Raw genomic sequence first — 17,122 nt, 5'->3', positions numbered from 1 at the left:
GGCTTTTGGTGTTTTTTAGTCATAGTGCCATAGACCAGCAACCCACCCCCTTAATGTCGGCCACATAGTGGATCCCCCAATATTTTCTATTTTCTTGCGCCTTATATGCTCAATAATTTGCATGTATTATTATTTTCTATAGAAATATACAGTTAATGATTTGTCATTTTACCATTTATGTTCAAATTTTCATTTCAATAACATTTAAAAACTACGATAGAGGATACGGTCTATATAGCTCAACTTACATTTATTTGACCAATAGTTTTAAAGCCATATTATAACTTTTCATACAAAATAGATTAGTATTTCTTTGCCATAAAATGCTAGCTTTTACTGTCAGATATATCTCCTTTTATTTTTGAGCCGAACAACTAAGGCAAAGCAAAGACAATGTCATGTTACGGTACAACTTTGTTGTGTAGATCACCGTCCCGCACGCGTAATTTTTTTCTGCAACCATAACGGGACGCAAAATTTTATTAAACCCTAACCCTAACCCTAACCCTTACCCTAACCCTACCACTTACCCTATTAACCCTAACCCTAACCCTTTCCTATGTGTTCCTATGGGTTATAAAATGTTTACGTCCCGTTATGGTTGCAGAAAAAAATTAAGCGTCCCGCACGCTATGTACATACTGTGTTATGAACATCGCACATTTCCATCGTAGCAATAAAACGACAGTTCCTGCGTTTTATTCAAAATCTCGGATTTTGACAAAACTACAGCAACTAGGGTTTGATTTCTGCAGTGTATGTTGGTTTAATAAAGTACAATATAATCTTGTAAAAAAATAGGATTTATAGGCGCTATAGCCCCAAAAGCAACACATTTTGATGTATAGTAAAATATTTTCACATTTTCCGCCCTTTTTCTTTACTAATTCTTTTTGCCGCCCCTTCTTCTTCCGACGCCCTTCTTTTTGCCACCCCTTCTTCTTCCCACCGCCCTTTCGTTTTGGCTACCCCTGCTTTGACCCCGGGGCCTGGCGCCCCAAAGCCCCCCCAAATACGCGCATGGTCTTAAACAAACAAACAAACAGTGTGTAAATTGTTTTCGAATATTTAGAATATTTCTATTGTTATGTGAATGGATTATTATAGTCATAATGTACGATTTCCATTTAATTTTAATTTTGTTTTCTATACTCAATAAAATATTAATAATTGGTTGTTTAACGTGGAGTTCTATGGGGGACCTAATGTGCGAATTATGATAATGATCTGTTAACCTGATAAACGAATTTGGCTGATTCCATTTAGGTGTAAGATGTGACATATATAAACATCACAAATATGCCAAAAAAATTAGGTTTGAAAAAGGTTTCATATTATAAGATCGTACATTATGGTTTTAAAACATCCAAAATTCTAAATCGAATAACCCTTCGCCTTTCATTTGTTTTTCCTTGAACAGTTGATATTACCTGTCCAGATGATATTCTTAACCAACCAACTGATCCAGGAATGCCTACTGCTGTGATCACGTGGCCAGACGTAATAGCCAATGATACATCCGGGCTTTTGAATGTCACATCTAATTATCAATCAGGTGATGCGTTTCCTATTGGACCGACGACGGTGACGTATTGGGTCGAAGATGAATATGGGCATAAACGGGCCAATTGTTCGTTCAAAATCACTGTGATTGGTAAGGAATTGATGAGTAACATACAAAAGGAAAGAAGATAGACATGAAAGGCAAAAGGAAGAAGATAAGGTAGACGGGGGAGAAGTAAGCAGGATATAATGAAAGAAGGCAATTATGAAAGGAAAGCTAATCGGAAAAGAAGAAAGACTGAAGAAACGAAACAAAAAGACGTTTGGCTACATACTTTCGTTTCAAGTTCATTTTTATTTTCTTATTTATTTGTTGTCTCAATATATTTTGCAAATAATAGGCGCTAACTCACACTATGTTAGTTTAACAATAACTGTGTTCCTTCGTTCTATTTTTACTACATATTTTGAAAACCCAATAATTCAATGTCCGAAAAACATTACAAAGTATACAGAGCCACCAAATAGTCCCGAAATCGACTTCGCCTTACTTAATGCCACGGATAATTCTGGTTTCGCGTACCCCTTACAGTGCAGTCATAATGTTGGCGAAAAATGTCCTATTGGCGACACAGAGGTTGTATGTTAATACAACCTCTGTATTGTAGGTGCCAATGAAGTCTTATAACAGTGCCTTATAATGACACACCTCTTGACACACCTCTTGTAAAGTGTGCTGAGGCTTGTGGATCATCGTCTAGGCGTTGTGCCTGTGCGTAGCGCACTATAAATCACTGCGCTTTTTCTTTTCTTTTTCAACCTAATGTCAATGGCTGGGTCACTGGCCCGGGTTTATACTGGTTTGAGCTACATCATAAGGTGAGAGCTATAAACCCGTGGGGAAACCATGTGCTTTTGTCACATGTTGTTACTTTTTTGCTCAGGATAGATTGTTGTTTGAAATTTATGTGTTTGCTTCATTATTTAGTGTGTATTTACTTTTTATCCACAGATATCGAATCCCCAGTTATAGAGTGTCCCGAAGAAATCACAGATTATGCCGATAATAAAACGTCCATACAAGTTGAATGGATACCACCTATTCCGACAGACAACTCTGGAGATATCTCATGGACCAACTCCACACACAACCCAAGTGACGTGTTTATCATCGGAACAACTCTGGTGACGTATTTTGCTTCGGATATTTATGGCAATAAAGCAACATGCACTTTCAATATTATTATAATTGGTGAGTATAAAGTAGAAGGTATTGGTGAAATACCAGCATCTATCTCCGGCGCATGATATCTTTGGATCTAGATAGCAACGACGGTGGCGATGACAACAACGACGACGACGATGATAACGACTATGGTGACGAAATTGATGATGATGATGATGATGATGATGATGATGATGATGATGATGATGATGATGATGATGATGATGATGATGATGATGGTGATGATGATGATGATGATGATGATGATGATGATGGTGATGATGGTGATGATGGTGATGACGATCAAGATGATGATGACAACGATAATATTATGCTGTTTTCCCATCAGGTCGATGCCCAGAGGATCAGACAGAACATGAAGAGCTTGGAATTCTGACCTGGCCACCCACAGAGGCAGGGAGTGTTGCAGATTCTAACCAACGATGTCCTTTAGATACAGAAAGAGGTATGGGTAAATAGGAGTAAACTATTATATACATTTAGTGAAAAATATCATGTCAATATCTTTAAATTCCTTACCACTACATATATAGATAAAATGTGTCATGAATTAAATATTGTCAGACCCAACAAGTTTTTAACCTCAATCGACCTAGATTAGATTAGATCAAATATTATAGTCTTCATTGCAGCTGACCTGTTCTCCTTCGTGACGAATGAAGCACAGTCCAGTTTGGAACCGAGACTAGTAATATTTAACACCGTATTAACGTACGTAAAAACGTACGTGAAAACGTACGTTCCACGTGCTGCGTTTGGAATATCGCAATCTCTCTATTCACGATATGATACGTACGTACATTGCCTTGACATTTTTCTTTGGTCACGCTTGATACCCCATTGTCAATGATCAGTGGCCCCTGGTTTAAATCACCTTTGATATTTTAACTTTTAAATAATAAGTATTGTTTATCATGTTTATAGGAGGATACGGTGTGGCCAACAGAGCATGCAATTTTGATGAGAACGAAGCCATTGCCAGATGGGGCATGGTTGAAAGAATAGATTGTGGGCAGAAAAAGGAGGTTAATCTTGGGGATCTTCCAGAGGTATGGGTAAACGTTTTATGAAATTGTCGGTTTAGTATATTATTTGAGCTAAATGTAGCATATATTAATTATGTTAAAGGAAGTGTCCGGCAATCACAACATTATGTCTTATACGTTAGAAAAATAATTATCAAGCACGAATCACATGATTTTATTTAAAACAAAGTCATATTAAACATAAAAACGAATAAAAACAGCCATCTCTCAACACGCGATATTCAAAATTCCCGCGCCGAAATTGTCTAGAGCAATGACGTCCTAACAATTCAATGAAGCCTGACGACAAATGAGCACAAATAACCATGACGTCATTGCTATCTTTGGACCGCAATCTTTATCTCCTGATAAACCGTAAGAAATAAGTGTCAGATCGACTCCACTTAATAAATATGTCATCGGGTTTATAATTTGTATCCAAAATAAAAAATTTGAATTCAGGTTCCAGTGGTAGAAGATAACGTTGAGGAAGTTTCAGATGCCCTTAAAAATATAACCGACGACATTCAAGAAGTATCACCCGAGGATATAAATGACATTGCTCAAACTTTGGAAAACATTGCCGCGGTCGAAGCCCCATCCGAGGAGGTATGTGGAATGTTGAGAATACTTTTATATTTTTAAAAAATGCTTCTTCTGCCACAGACTTATTTCGATTTCAATCAAAGTTGGGCACTGACCCCAGCTTCTTTTGGCCTGTACACATTTTTACAATGAAGACCGTGTAGTGGTCCTTAGAGGTAATTTTGTAAAAAGGCCTATATGTCTTCGCATTGAAAAAGCAGCTGACAGTGAGCATCAATGGCTCCAGACAAGAGCCACAAATGTTAGGCGGTGGCTTCTGATTTTGATGACCTCTATATGACATTTGACCTCACCCATTATAAACAATTTATAACTCTTCCTCGAGTTCTTTAAGGTTCCGTCGACGGCATGTGAGGATTTCATACGCAAGGATATTTATAAACCCAAGTGTACAATGGACTTCGCTGATTTTCGCAGGACAAGTGAATAAGGATATATTACATATATTACATCAGTCGTCCAGAACATTGCAAGAATTGTGTGATTTTATTGTATATGCAATTGTTGTTATCAAGTACCAATCATACTTAGATTTTGTTAGCTTAATCATACAGTGTAATTGTGTTGTTCATTCGTGTGAGTTCGGGTAAAAGGTGATTTTGGCCTTGAGTCAAGTACGACTCGTAACAGTGTGACTACCAACCATATTGAAGAATCACTGCCAATAATGATTCACAAGACGTGAGTACAGATGTGGATCAGAGGTCATTTAGGGCTATCTTGAGTCATTTTGTGAAAATCCTTAAAATGCCATTTATTCTCCAAGCACCTAACATGCTCAGAAGAATCGCCGACCCAAGCTTCAAAAGCCATGTGCAAAGATAGGGGTCAAATGTCACATAGACATTATTAGTGGTCAGTGTATGAAAATCTTTAAAATGAAATTTCTGCTCTAAATTACATGCTATGACCACCAGTCATGATAATATAAGAAGAACCGATGACCCAATCCTCACAAAACTAATATAGCCTAGGCACCGATAGGGGTCACTCCATGAACAAACTTTAAATGCCATTTCTGCTCTCAGAAGAACCACTAGCCCAAATATCATGTAGGGTTATTAATAGCCAAGAGGCAGTGGTTTAAAAGTAAGGTTATTTGCAATGGTTGAAGTCATATGTAATCTGGAGGTCATCATAGGTCGAGGAGTCAAAGGTCATTCAGAGGTTATCAGGTCAAATTACCCTCATTAGGTACCATAATAAGTCATTAACAGCACTTAAGTGAGAATACAATATAAATAATATATGCTCGAGGTCGGAGGTCATGTAGAGATCATCAAATACATAAGCCACCGCTCTAGTTTTATTTGTATTCCCTGTGTGTCCTCTAGTGCCTAGCATACCACTTATTTTATCAACGTATCTATACAAATCTTTCAAACAGGTGACATCTTCGGTAGTAGCGACCGTCGGTAGCATACTAGAGAACGCCGGTCCGGATTCAGAAAACTACTCGCCAAATTCTAGCTCAAGTATTGTTAGTTCCTTGGAACAACAAATCGAACTAACTTTCCAAGAATTAGTCAGCTTACGCATTATAGATCCAACCATTGGAGTAGATGCACTTACTTTGAATTCATCTGCTGTTGATATTATCGGCGGATTGACGTTTGTAGTGAAAAATGATGGGAACAAGAAAAATGGTGATCTCACTGAGGAGAGAGTACAAACGTTGACTAATGTAAACGATGTGCCAGAAGAAATAGAAACAACTTTGCAACTACCAGAAAGCTTGTTTGCGTCTCCGGCGTCGATGACAGGTAAATGTATATAGGGCGAAATACTACCTCTCACCCAATGACCCCCTTTTTATTTTACTGAACTCCCTCTCACCCAATGACCCTTTATTGTTTTCCTGTCACCATAAGACCCCCTCTTTTCAAAACTTTTGGGGAAATTTCTGATAATCTCTCACTAAATGACCCCATTTTTAAGTTTTTTTTCCTAAAATTTTTCAAAAATTTCATATTTTTCAAGTGTCTAGGCTCTCACCGAACTTTCGAGTTTCGAACTGCTCTCCGCACATCCCCGTCACTTCCAAAGTCGAGTGCCCCCCGGGACAAACACTCTTTGTTGAACCAGAGGAGTACACATGCGCAACATCGCATTGCGTCCCGTAGATGCGAATAACACCCAGATACGTTACGCCTACGCGATACTTATCTGCATGCGCAGCGCAACTTAACGGAAGCACTGATCGCACAAGAACCTCGTGGTCGAATAGCTCCGTTTTAGCTGATAAAATGTCCTTTATTTCAAGTTCTTTTGTCCGTTTTGATAGCAAGTTATTAGTTATTAATGGATTTCTATCAAACTTGCCCAGATACCCGATATTCACGTAATATGAGGGAGAAAAACTAGATTTGGCGCATTCTCCCGATCAAAGTGCAAAATGTGACGACTCTTAACTTCAACGGCGATTATTTTCCATGTTCATTTGCTCGGTAAAATTTCGAGTTAGGTACCGGTACACGATAATTCAATAAAATATAGCATCTATAGGTAAGCAATTATGATCATCGTGAAGAGAAAGATCTGCTCTAGAAAGGGTTTTCTAATATTTGTTTCTATTTCCGATTTTAGGCATCATTTTATGCAGATTGGAGTGTGTGAATTTTAAAAAGTTCATTTTAATGCCTTATATGGTCCATGTCTCAAACAAATAAGGCCAATATCGAATTTAAAAAAAACCTTCTGGATTGGAGTCTTAAGATTAAGAAAAAACAAAACAAAACAAAACATTTGTGTGGGGGTGTGATTTTTTCCACTAAATCTGTATTTAGATATTTTTTTTCATGTCTTGCCTTTAAAAAAAAGGGTATAATTTTATATGTCTTTTGTGACTAATACAAAGTTATGTAGTTTACGACACGCATGTCTGAGGAGAGTGTACAGCTGCCTTAAACTGATGTAGCACTGTGTCAGTAAATGACGTCCATGAAAACACATTTTTACTTCTATTAGGCAGTCATAAAGTGAGCTTCAAGATTTATCAAGAGACGTCTCTATTTGTTTCCCCGGAGAAGAAGGCGCTCAATTTAACAATAGCTGGATCCGTCGTGTCAGCAGATGTGCTGGGAGATAATATTACAAATTTAGAAGATCCTGTCGTGATTCAATTTCTCCCTTATCAGGTAACCCATATGATTATGTTGAATATGCAAAGTTAATTTGATACTTTTATTGCCTTTGGTAAATCGAACCAGTAAAAAATCGAAAACTGAAAGAGATGCTGATGTACTTACGAATGTGTGAACTTATTACACTGTTTTCATATACAGATACCAGAATTAACTGAAAACATTGCAAACACATCACTGTGTGTATTTTGGGATTTTGAGCTTCAAAATGGTGTTGGTGATTGGTCTACTGAAGGATGTACATTTGTTGGGATTCAGTATCGAAGTTACGTAATGTTACTATGTCAACGGGATCACGCGCTAGAGTAATGAACCACGATCGAAATGATCACCACATAAAGTATATGGCACTCGAAGGCATACCAAAGTAGCGTGATCCGGTAACCAAGAGAATTACGTAACCACTTCGATGCTGAATAGAAAAGGAGAGAGTAGTGTGTCAGTGTAATCATCTTACCAACTTTGCAGTTCTTATGGTAATTGATATCACGTTATATCATATTATTCATTACATGCTCGTCTGTTCCACATGATCGTCATTATCAAAGAGCTTTTATATAGAAATAGAGTCGCAATAGATTATATAATCTTTTGTTCGTTTGATGCCGATTAGAAGTTGCGACAGGCTATTCATAAAAGTGGTACCATTGTTTCGAATAAAGGGTTCCGCCATTAAATTGGTCACTGATCTGGCATCATATTAACGCTCTACACAACAGGCGAGTATCAATAAGTGACCACACTACAGTCATGTGTAAGGGCAGTCATGTGTAAAGTGGTACCATTGTACTCACGTATCCCAAATGTATGCTTGTGTGGGTCTGAAGTCTATAAGGAGGCTTTAGCTGTCGATGCAATCATCTTTACCACCCACCTGACGTTAGGCGTTTCATTTAAATAAATTGAATGCTCTTGCTGATCGATTACACATTAGAATGTATGAAGGCTGCCATGTCCAGTCCATATATCTATATTACACTATAATGGTAATCGCTACATGTAAGTATAAGTATAGGCCTATAAAGGTTGTTTTTTGAGAAATGTCCATTTAATTTTATTTTAAGAAGGAGATTAGTATAGAAATAGTGGCGTACCCAAAGAGGGGAGGGGGTTGGGGAGGGGCAGATTCACCTCTGTGAGAAGTCGTGGGAAGGGAGGAGGGAGGAAGAGGGGGAGGAGGGGATATGGAGAATGAGAGAGGGCTGGAGGAAGGGAGAAATAAAAAGATATAATAAAGACAAGTAGATAAATAGAAATATAAGGAAAATGATGGGAATGAGAGAGGGAGGGTGAGAGGGGACAATGAGAGCGACGGGGTGATAAAGTGTAGACCTAGGAAAGAATAAGTACAGAGAAGGGAAAAGAAAGGAATGATGAATACATTTAATAATAATTATTAGGCCTATATAATAACTAAACACATAACAGCACTGGGCAGCCATTCGATGATGTTAATGCCTTTATTCGTTGCGTAATTAAAACGCCCAGTCAGATGTATTTCACACCTACCAAACACAACTCACCCAATTTCGCAAACTGGACGTTGAATGTACACTCTCATGAATATTGATCGGCAACATCTTCCAATATGTCAGCGCTCTAATATGAAACAATAGAACAATAGACACTGCAGAGCGTTGGTCATTATATTTTGATAGCTTAGGCCTGGATGCTCAATCTCGCCGATTAACTCTTCGGCGTGCCCGGAACCTAAGCCGCAGACCCACGCCGATGCACATATGCTGAAAAATAAAACACTGTTGATATGTACTGACAAAATGTGTGTCTGCTCGATGAAAAGCCATATTCAGTCACCCATTCATCGGCTTGATCGGCCCAACTCCTACATTTCTCGCAACCGGCTTATAACACTTGACAACAATACCCTTACAAATTAGTGTCCTTGAGTGCGTTGATTCTTTGCCGGATTATATTGACTGATCCGCAAATTGCTCATGGTGATTAAACTCAAGTAAGTACTACAATAAACATTAATATAAAGGTTTCGAGTAATGAATGACAAACCGCAGAACAAAAAGATGGCAAGATGTTGCGAACTCGATGCCCATAACTACTCACGATTTCGCAACCAGGGATATGCCTACGCTATATTAATTCGTCGGCGTACTGCGGCTTGAAACTGCAAGCCGCAGGAGAGCCATCGAAATGCTCCGTGACGCCGCAGAGTTAATCGGCGAGATTGAGCACCGGGGCCTTAAGGGATGGGTTTATATGTGTGTAAATGGAGGAGAAATGGGAGGATTTTGGCATGTTTGCTGTGATTGTTTGCCTAGCAATATTGATCACAAGTACACAATGGATGGTGCATATCAAGGACCAAACTCTATAGTTTTATATTTGAGCACGATCACTTCTGTAAGGTCATGGGAAATTATGTAAATCGGCTTTTATATTTGATGTTGCATATCGGCTCACGCACTTTTTTTTTGTACCCAGTATTTCACAAAGTCCCTGTACTCTGATGACCCTATGACTTTTTGCTGGTATGTTGAGCACTTTAAACAATTAATTATAGTACTTACCTCCTACTTTAGGAACATGCATATGCCTTAATGTTTGTCGACCATGTCAACAACCCAGTGTAGTTTTACATGGTTGGAAAAGTCTATTTCCTTTCGCTATTTTGCCAATCATAATTCATAAATTGTCCAACTTTTGACAAAAAGAGTTTTGCAACTATTCCGCCAGCAAGGAAACACAAATTTATGTGTATCCAGTGCGTCCTTTACGTTTAAATAGTTCAGTTTATTGTCAAGCTGTGCCTCTATACGCCATATTTACGGAATTGATGATACGAGCTGATACGGAATTTTCGAACCCAAATTTCTTGAAATATACATTACCTTTTTAACTTCTCGCCACGAAAGTGGATTCATAAGAAGGTCAAATACAAGCCTTCCATTATGGCTGGTATCATCATCTCGATTGGTGTCTTGTGTTAGTATTATTCCATATTTTGCTGGTAGAAGTTCAATGAAACCCTCCATAATTCACGACTTGTGTCACTTGTGTTATAAACTCGATGTGTTTACTATATTGTCGCTCGGGTCCGCGACTAATCGCAGGGACCGGTCTATCATTAGCTATTCTATACACGTTTCAATAGCCTTATTGTGATGTGTGGGAGTTTTAAAAGCCGAGCCATGAACAAAATATAATGCGAGCACCCGGGGGCATCAACTTTAGAGGTGACGGTATGTGCCTGTCAATATATGCCCCTCTTTGAAGCCGACTATACCCGATGACCAGGCACCTTCAGTTTTCAAAATATTATACCCAATGACCCCTTTTTCATTTTGATTGTACATAATGACCCTTTTTTTTATTAAAAAAACCCCAACGTTTTGTACTGATATGCGCCTACTTCGCGACGCTTGTAGGCACATATACCCATCAATTCTAAAGTTGAGTGCCCCGGGGCGAGCGCATACTGCGGGCCAATGAACTATGAGCGTGTTTATAGTGAATATACCGCATTTTGAGTATACCGTACACGATAATCCTTGTATATGTACCGATACTCTTGCTGTTTATAGTGGGACACAGTTACCGCACAAATTATATACCAACTAACATTATCGTACATTTGCAATGACCCCGCGGTCACACGGGGAATGTGTAAATATTGTGGCGCGAGCTATAAACAGCCCATTCAACAATATGATCATGGCGGTGAACATGTAGCTTCTGTTTTGATAACTCTTGGGGGTGAGAATCGTTCTGAATGTCCTGCGCGCATCCTACGCATCATGAAGAAGCTCCCACTTCCGGTAATACCGCACACAATTTATACTGGTGTGTTTATAGTGGGAATATCTCGCAACAATATCCTTCGGTTTAGAAGGATATCGATGTACCGTACATACATATACTGTTAGTGTTTATAGTGGGCAAGTATCCGGATAATCTCTAACCGGGTAGAAATTGTACCGCAATGTACCGCACATCTGCTCCCACTATAAACACGCTCAATGAGATAGTGGCTTTTCTGATATAGCTTTGAGGAACTGTTGAAGTATAAATCAGCCAACGAGTAGGTGTGTCCAAATTGCACATCTTGAATTGAGACCAAGACATGCTGTTATTTCAATTGTTATACCGTTCCGGTTGGTTTATTACCTACCATTGCCTACGAGATGCAGTTCTAAGGTGACAGAGGGACAGGTCTGCAATTCGATTCCACAACCATTCATACCTTTCATCTGTTTTATTGTATTATCGTGCGAATTGCTCCGTGGTACCTTACGGGTACCTGAATTTTATTTGAATGAAGATGACTCTGTCATGCTCGACGTCATATTGCATAATTTCTTTACAGTATATGCAATAAACCAACCAGAACAGTATAACAATTGAAATAATAGGCAGTTCTAAGATAGGTTAAGAAGAATATAACGTCACAATTCTGTATTATTATTCAAGGTTGTAACGTGTGTCTATGCTGTCATGTAGGCCTACCTGGCAACAGACACGCCCCGGTACAAACAGATGAAATTTGTAGAAAAGCGTGATTATGACAAAAACATTAAAAAATGATACTTTGAGGTATTGTTTTTTTAATTTTTGTATGGCAGATCATACATACACATGTGCTGAGGTCAAAAAGGTAAAAATGTTGTTTTTGACCCCTGACTCACCTATCATTCCTAACAACCCCTTAAGCACAAGTTGAACTGGTGGGATATCGAACAAAGTGCTTGTAACAGATATCTCATATCTGGATAATAGCTATAGAGTACAGTATAATGTATCACGAATGATAAATTCAACTGTTAACTTCATCTATACCTCAGCATCATCAAACATCTGTATTAGCCAAATTTACGCTATAGATATCGCATGCAGGACACTTATATTCTGCCTTCTTTTCTCTTGGTTTACTTTCAAGGACATCACTAAGGGGCATGACTTGACTAGAAAACAAACGTTAGCCCTAGATTGGATAACATACATCGGATGTGCATTTTCGATGGTTGGATTAGTCATTACTCTCACTATATTCATTGGATTCAGGTTAGTTGAGAGGCAAATTATATCAAAGAGAAGCATAAAGAAAAAAGAATGGGCGGTTTCAACGATGGAAGGATTGGTCTGTTAGGCCTTTCTTTTATGGTCTTGTATTATGTGACAAAATAATACTTCACATTATTGGATAAAACGGTTCTTGCTGCGCTGATCCTGATGTCGCCACGATCGAGAAGTTTGCTTTGTTATTACATCGTTAAAAACAGCTTTTTGTGAAAAGTAAAATAGCTTGAAATTAACAGTTACAAAGTTTATAAAATTTTTATTGCAGGAAGCTTCGAGCGAATCGTGCGCGAATCATCTTGATCCACTTCTGCTTTTCCCTTTTATTCCTCTACGTTGTCTTCATCGCCGGGGTAGACACGGCAGTGAAATCTAAAGTGGGCTGTGTTGTAGTTGCTGCTTTAATTCATTACTTTACATTATCAACCATGATGTGGATGGGCGTTGAGGCTCGACATCTCTATTCAAAATTGGTGACTATTTTGAAGCTGGAAAAAGATTGGTTCATGAAAGTTGCCTCCTTGATAGCGTGGGGTAAGAGACTTTAATCTTTAAATTTATTAATCATAGTTTATACCTGTTTTACGATTCTTATTTCTCACAAACTATGATCGCTTACCTAATGCAAGTTTCATACTACCCTGCCGCTTGGCGCACGCGTATTGCAGACAAACGGACACAATCAAGGCTTGTCATTGGTTGAAACGCCCTGCCGCTTGCCGCAGCGGCAATGCTGGAGGCTTAAGGCTTACTTAGAGGAAGCTTTCATGCAGATTACTCTTGGACGTCGTCAGCCACAATATCTGACACGTGGGGCGCAGTATATACCTGTTTCTCATAACGAATTATAGTCCCAGTAAGAATAAATCCTACGAGTTCTAAAAAACTTCAACATTATACTCTTTACCTATTCTTTCATTCTTTCTTAGGATCCCCCTTAGTGGTCGTAGGGATAACGGTTGGTGTCGGGTATGATCAGTATGTCAGTGATAACTAGTAAGTGTGGTTTTCTTCTTTAATTCCGCTCTCAAAATCATACTTTTTATCACTATATCACTAAATCCTGTCTATCTATATATAAACTCCTCAACAAAAGTTTGGAAAGTTTTTTCAAGCATCTGTATCTCAAATTATTTGTGACATATTCATATCGTGTTGCATATCAATGGATAGCTACAATACTCTCCTTTACAATGACACCCCATTTGAAACAATAACATTTTTACGGCTGAGTACACGCCTTGTGAATGTAGTGAGGTCTCAAACAGAATTTGCCAAATTGACCATTATTCTGTGCAGCAAGCTGCAATCCCATATCTTTACAATCTGGCACCTAATGCAATCCTCCAAGATGACACCGCTCGCCCCACAGAGCCACGGTAGTCAACGACTACCTACAGAATACGGGAGTAGAGCCAAAATGGCCTGCCATCAGGCCAGACCCGGGGGCCAGACTTCAACCCGATTGAACACTTGTGGGACCAGTTTGATCGTGCTGTACGTGCCAGATACGCCCATATGCAACCACATTGAATGACCTGCGATGAATCCTTGTTGAAGAATGGAATGCCATCCCACAGTAACGTGTAACCAGGTCGGTGAGCAGCATGAGGAGAAGGTGCCTGACTATTGTGGCTGCCTGTGGTTTTTCCACCCGCGATTGGGGTTAGTGGCTAGCGTTGTTTGAGCACAGGATAATGGTCAATTTGGCAAATTCTGTTTGAGACCCCACTACATTCACAAGGCGTGTACTCAGCCGTAAAAAATGCCATTGTTTCAAATGGGGTGTCATTGTAAAGGGAGTATTGTAGCTATCTATTGATATGCAACACGATATGAATATGTCACAAATAATTTGAGATACAGATGCTTGAAAAAACTTTCCAAACTTTTGTTGAGGAGTTTATTATGTTATAATATATAGTTAATCAAAACAGCTGAAGATAGTGCTCGAAACTCCGAGTAATAAATCATGCTGTTATAACATAATTACGCTGTTTTATGTATTTTATATTATGTTATATATAGACGAAAGAAATTTTCCAGGACAACGAATGTTGCAGTTCAGATTTTAATATCAACAAGCTTTTGGCACTAGGCCTTCATCAGAACTATAAAATAAAAGACAGACAAATGGACAAGAAATAAGAAAACAAATCCGTTCTAAAGTGCAATAAGGACGATGCAAACGGGCGAACGCATTAACAGCATAACCAACCTGCAGCCTAGAATGGATATACTTACTGGAGGGGTACTATGATGACAAAGAAATTAACAAGCCAAAACAATTTATAGCGAGATAATATAAAAATATTATGTTATATAATATATATATATATTATGTTATGTGATGTTTGTATGTCATAATATGTTATATGCTTCATTGCTTATGTCTGCTTTCAGTGGCTGTCCGGTTTTGATGTTTTGATCTTTCTTGCTTGGTTTTGTTCGTCATTACAAAGTCGCGAATCGTTTGCTAACCCATTTCCCATAGCAGTATAAAGTTTGTTCGGGTTTAATTGGCGAAAATTGTTCGGTTTTTGTTACTGCGCGAGTCAATAAAGTTGCAATATTTTGATAGAGGATGGTCAATACAATCACTCCCTCACATACACCCCACTGTATTAACTATATAAATCAAAATGAAACTAAGAATGGTGTGAAGGTCTCCTTGCAACTGCTGTGCATAATAGACTCGGAATTAAACATTAAATAGAAAATCACTCTTGACGTATTAGAATTTGTTACGGTACAACAAATTGAACAATTCCACTGAAATTTATTAGGTTAATTGGTTATTAAGGTATAAATAAAATGTTGGAAAATACCCTTTCACTCCTTTTTTTTTGTTTTTAAAATGTTGCCCATCCCCCTCTTACACACGCTTTGTGTATAACTTAAAATGGCGACAATTATGGACGGCCCCTTAGGCTTGTGTTTTAAAGCGGCAAAAGATGTAACGTGACAATCAAAATATGACGTCACTATCAAACTTCAGGTGCCAAAAGAAGGGGTATTGGTTCTGACTGTATTAAGTATTATTATTCATGTAGGCGTACATGCTAGACTTGCATCTAACAAAGACAGTCATGCCAAAACAAATGATTATGATTAAAATCCATTCCCTATGTACACTCTAAATTGCAAGGATTTAAAAATAAATTAGGGACGAATCAAATTTAAATTTAAAATTGACCTTATAGATTACAATCTGTAAATCTGTATGATTTAATTGTAAATCGAATATTTGATTGGTCCCTACTAACAATCTCTTAGGATTTATTTTAAATCCTTGAAATTTAGTCTGTCACCAAATAGTGCTGGACGATCACTTTGCTTTAAAAAAACAACTTCCAACCCCAAAGTCAAAAAGAAAACCACAACATACGATCGTGTAGTCAATTCGCACAGGCCTAAGCGAGCGCAACGGGCAACTAGTAAGTGCTGCGCCCAGCTGAGTGCACGGCATTCTATATCAAAACATGATGATTTTAGTCTCATATTCTTTCACAATTTAAGCCGAACTAACTTTAGGCTAGTCAGCTTTTGTTTTAGTGTTTTAGTGTTTTGCTTCCGATAATGGTTCAAGTACTGATATCTTAGATTTGTGTCTTCATTGTTTCTACCATGCATCACAAGCAAATACGTAACAACCAGTGCACATTTACATTGCTTACTACCTTATTTTATTTTTGGTTTTATTGTAATTTCAGTTGTTTTATTCCACCTGGTCCTGATCTCTACTACGGGCTTCTCCTTCCTATTGGCCTTATTCTGTTACACAACATTGTTACCTTTATCCTGATCATGCGTAGTATTCTGAAACCAAGAATGAAGGCGCACCAAGTGAAGAGCAACAACAGGAATGATATAGTCAAAAGATTACAAAACGCCATTGCTATATCAATCTTGCTAGGTTTGACGTGGGTGTTTGGATTTCTTGCTATAGATGAAGCTACTTTTACGTTTCAACTGCTGTTTTGCCTGTGCAATTCATTCCAAGGGTTAATCATTTTCCTGCTGTTCTGCTTAAGAGCAGATGACGTGAGGAAAACGTTGAAACCGTATTTTCGATGGATGAAAATGCCGAACATTGTGCGTCCAACTTACAACCATGACAACGCCGGCGAAGCTAAAAAGAAACGATTCTCTTCAACAGATGGTTCTTCAACAGCTGACGCTTCTGTGCCTATGTCAAGTTTGAACTATAATTTTGAAACATCTGAGGCACTTGATGATTTTAGGCTTGGTATGCATAAGAAAGAAGGGGCTTTCTCAACTTCTGACCCCAATGAGGCTAATGACAACATCGAAGAAAAGGAAACGTAAAATTTTCAATGTTTTGAATTATTTCGATTTAAATATATTTGCTGTGCAATTTTTTTGCATTTTCTTAATTATTAAATTTTAATATCATTGTGATCAACTCATATTGACGAATAGCATTCAATTTTATAAACCTTCTTTTTCATTATACTCCAGAGGGAGACGTTACTGATTTATTTACGTACAAAGCTTTGGTCGCTACTCGCGCTCAGCGAATCGCGTAA

General features: G+C 38.2%; 1 protein-coding gene across 1 annotated transcript in view; it reads left to right on the top strand.

Annotated features, from left to right (window-relative positions):
- Nucleotides 1-16,901, top strand: part of LOC140147268 (adhesion G-protein coupled receptor G7-like) — a 29,558-nt gene extending 12,657 nt beyond the window's left edge. The window contains exons 4-15 of the mRNA XM_072169047.1: nucleotides 1,421-1,654; nucleotides 2,516-2,755; nucleotides 3,078-3,194; nucleotides 3,674-3,798; nucleotides 4,237-4,383; nucleotides 5,768-6,143; nucleotides 7,348-7,517; nucleotides 7,665-7,793; nucleotides 12,433-12,557; nucleotides 12,841-13,106; nucleotides 13,502-13,568; nucleotides 16,286-16,901. Of these exons, the coding sequence (XP_072025148.1) occupies nucleotides 1,421-1,654; nucleotides 2,516-2,755; nucleotides 3,078-3,194; nucleotides 3,674-3,798; nucleotides 4,237-4,383; nucleotides 5,768-6,143; nucleotides 7,348-7,517; nucleotides 7,665-7,793; nucleotides 12,433-12,557; nucleotides 12,841-13,106; nucleotides 13,502-13,568; nucleotides 16,286-16,901 (2,612 nt within the window). The remainder of the gene's footprint in view (nucleotides 1-1,420; nucleotides 1,655-2,515; nucleotides 2,756-3,077; nucleotides 3,195-3,673; nucleotides 3,799-4,236; nucleotides 4,384-5,767; nucleotides 6,144-7,347; nucleotides 7,518-7,664; nucleotides 7,794-12,432; nucleotides 12,558-12,840; nucleotides 13,107-13,501; nucleotides 13,569-16,285) is intronic.
- Nucleotides 16,902-17,122: the final 221 nt, after the last annotated feature.

The sequence above is a fragment of the Amphiura filiformis genome, chromosome 3 (assembly GCF_039555335.1).
Source record: "Amphiura filiformis chromosome 3, Afil_fr2py, whole genome shotgun sequence".
Classification (NCBI taxonomy): Eukaryota; Metazoa; Echinodermata; class Ophiuroidea; order Amphilepidida; family Amphiuridae; genus Amphiura; species Amphiura filiformis.
The sequence above is the reverse complement of the archived record's forward strand: the minus strand, read 5'-3'. Positions and strand labels throughout refer to the sequence as shown.